Below are 3,252 nucleotides of genomic sequence, written 5' to 3'. Positions count from 1 at the left end.
CATAATGCCGCTGTGTGTGTCAAGTGTGTATCAATGTAAAAATGTGACTACATATGTCACCTATGAATAGGATATATTCTGTTGTAGTTGTGTGTTAATATATTATCAAAGATTTATTTCTTACAAGCATACATAATAATGTTCATGAACTGCTTACGAAGGCTTTATAGGGGCAATTCAAGTCAACTGCTACCTCTAGTGCTAATAATAGTAATTATGTTTACTTTTCCAATAGAAAAGTCTATTCCCGATTGCTGGCCCACACACATAATCACACAAACACGTCAAAGTCATGCTGCTCTTGCTGTTCACGTACCAGTGAAGGTGGTCTTGGTGATGGGTGGTGGGTTACACATGGGTGATCTCCTGTTGGGGGAGGGGGGGGGGGGGGGGGGGGGGGGGGGGATACAAAAAAAAACCACTGAGAAATGTCCTTCCTAAAACAATATAACCAGCAGTTTGCCTCTCTACATAGCTCACGTTTCCCATAACTTGTGTCTACACATGTAGACAGCGGCTACTCGACACGAACAGCAGGGGGGCGACCCAGACTGCGAGCGAGCACTGTGCACTGTGCAGGCGGGTGCAGCATGTGGTCACTTATTTAGTGTTAGTCACACAGTGGCTGTCATCATCATATTGTGACATGCTGGGATGTGGATCCTTGTACATCTTTAAATCACCCCTCCCACTGAAAAAAAAACCCCCACAACAACAAAAAGATGAGTATAGTGACTTACTTGTTGGATGCCCGGTCTTGCTGTAGATTAGTTAATGCGCCGAAGTTGTTTCGTACGGTTCTCAAGCTGGCGAGGACCTGGAGGGAATGTTATAGATTAGGACTAACTACGTTCATTTCGTGGAAATGTCAAATACGTAGACAGTAGAGAAATAGAAATAAAAGTGGCTCAAGCCCTCACCTGTGCAACGGCGTTACAATCATATCGTCACCGTGACTGAAAGACACCAAGACAGTGGCTTTAATGTGAGCTCCATATCTACACCATATTGACATCCGACATCAGAGGAGTGTGCCGCAAAAGTCAAGGGTAGGAGGGGGGCGAGGAGGCGCAGGGGGTCATCACATTAGATTAAATTTCACCATCTCGGATCCACTCATCACAGTGACAGGTTCCCTGGTGGTATCAGCCACGAGCTGAGGCCCTACGTCACAAAATGGGAGAGTTTCCACAGTTTGGAGGGTTCATGGGTGGACGCGTCTCTGCAGACATTTACTCGCTGTAAAGGACACAGTAAAAACCGTCACCCCTTTACATGACCCTCGCGCAGTCACCCTTCCTCCGTGTCCCTCCCTTAACTACATCCCGTATGGCATTTGTTATTTCTCGCGTTTATCGACGCGTGTTCCATCCAGCTGAGCTCTGGCCTGGACTCCGAGCCCTCGCCCGCACGGCTCCTGGAGTAAGGCGGCGTGTCGGCTGCACCTCAGTGAGCATTGTTAAGGGTGTAAGACAGCGCTGCTCCTTCATTTCAGCCCGGAGGAATGTTAACAGCAAACTTGGGAGTCAGACTCCTGCGCCGCCGCCCCCCTCCCTCCCCTCCGGCCGGCGTTACAACTGTGATCACAGTCAAAACATTTTAAGGTGTCACACAGCCGCCACAGGCAGAGAGTACTCTCGACGATAAAAGAAAATAATCAGACCAGGAGAATATGCTTTAGGAAACATACAATTGATGTATTTACTAAATTGGTAGAGAAGCTTCATTACTTTCATAAATGCTGTTTTTCCCCTTTTTGTCCTTTCATATGTTTTTTTTACCCCCTGCAAAATAAAGCATTAAGATGCCGTATTAACATGGTAACTGGATAGTGTGTGCAGGTCAAAGAAGGGTCATGGAAGGGTTTAATGCTCTAATAGGAAGTTTAAGTTCAGACATTATTTTGTATCCTTTTGTCTTTCCTTGAGCTGGATCAAAACTAATCTATTTATCCTATTATACTATCTATCTAAATTATTAGTCAATATTTGGATTTCCTGTAGCACAACGTGTGCAATACATTGTGTGGAAAATGAGGAAGATGCTATCAGTATATGCTGTACATTGACCCAGGAGATGATTTGTGTGCGGTCCACTTGCTACAGTTTAAATGAATTGGGGGCGTTAAAACAAAAACAAAAAAAGACATCAAACTAATATCTCGTGTTGTAAATAAATTAATTGTAACACAAATGCCTCTCCCGTTATCCGTGTGTGCAGCCGGGTTTCAGTGCTTGTGGCCACTTTGTGACTGACCCCCCCCCTTGTTTGTGCCACTGGATATGGCTAAGAATAGACGCGACGCCACACAATCAGCTGTTGGTCATGCACACTTCCAGCCGGGGTCGAAGCCAGCCACGTGGCAGCTCCACGACCTCGACTAATAGAACACCAGCAGCAGCTTTTTGTCGCGCAACTGGGAGTATTTGTGGGCGTGTTTGACGAAGGCAGCGTGCACTCACATGTCACTGGCGATGGAGGAGTTTCGGGACATGGATTTGGGCGAGAGGTCGTAGTCGCTGTCGGAGCGGTACAGGAACGACTCTCTCCGCTGGCTGTGGACGAAGTTGGCCTGCAGGATGAGGCCGGAGCCCGGGCTGGCCATGGGGTCCAGGGGGCTGCGACCCGACGACGTGCCATTGTCCACGTCGAAGCTGCCAAAGAGAGGAAACAAAGATCACAATGGGAAAACGCACAGCTGGATACTAATTAGCGTCGCATCACAAAAGATGTCTTTGACAATTCCAACGTTGTTTGGAGGGCATTTGAAAGGCAAAAGAGCTTTTGTTATAGATGAGGACACAATGATATGTGAGGAGAGGAGAAGAAGAAAGCAGTGGCATATTATTAGAATCTGAACCCGAAACGGTGACACTTCTTATGCCTTTGGACATTAAAAATTCTTCTAAAAAATGCACGTCGTGCAAGAATGAATAAACCTCTAATAAAGTCCCGTTAGGGAACAGACTGTACATGTGGCCTCAAGTATCCACATACAAATACATCACAGGCTTTAAGCAAACATTAATTACACCTCAGAGGTCCTCACGACTTGAGAGCCAGCTCGCATGAAGCCACACAAATGTTTTTCTCCTTGGCACCAGCGCAGGCCGCGACGTGCACTTTTTCATGTGGCTGATAACCGGCTCCATGGTCACAGGCTGCGACATTCAAAAAGGGCAACGCGGTGTGCCTGCGCTGTCAAGACGTGCACGCGGTGTCGGCGTGAGGGCCCCGCCGCTGCGCAGGATG

At 47.3% G+C, this 3,252-nt stretch overlaps 1 protein-coding gene across 1 annotated transcript; it reads right to left on the bottom strand.

Moving 5' to 3' along the window:
* Positions 1-10: 10 nt before the first annotated feature.
* Positions 11-2,674, bottom strand: LOC134123705 (cAMP-specific 3',5'-cyclic phosphodiesterase 4D-like; the record flags this gene model as incomplete). Its single annotated transcript, XM_062560695.1, has 4 exons — positions 11-366; positions 741-824; positions 927-956; positions 2,463-2,674. Coding segments are annotated over 4 exons (384 nt in total), but the record flags the coding sequence as incomplete, so codon positions are not given.
* Positions 2,675-3,252: the final 578 nt, after the last annotated feature.

This window comes from Pungitius pungitius, unplaced genomic scaffold (assembly GCF_949316345.1).
Source record: "Pungitius pungitius unplaced genomic scaffold, fPunPun2.1 scaffold_174, whole genome shotgun sequence".
Taxonomy (NCBI): domain Eukaryota; kingdom Metazoa; phylum Chordata; class Actinopteri; order Perciformes; family Gasterosteidae; genus Pungitius; species Pungitius pungitius.
This window is presented reverse-complemented; position numbering and strand designations above follow the sequence as displayed.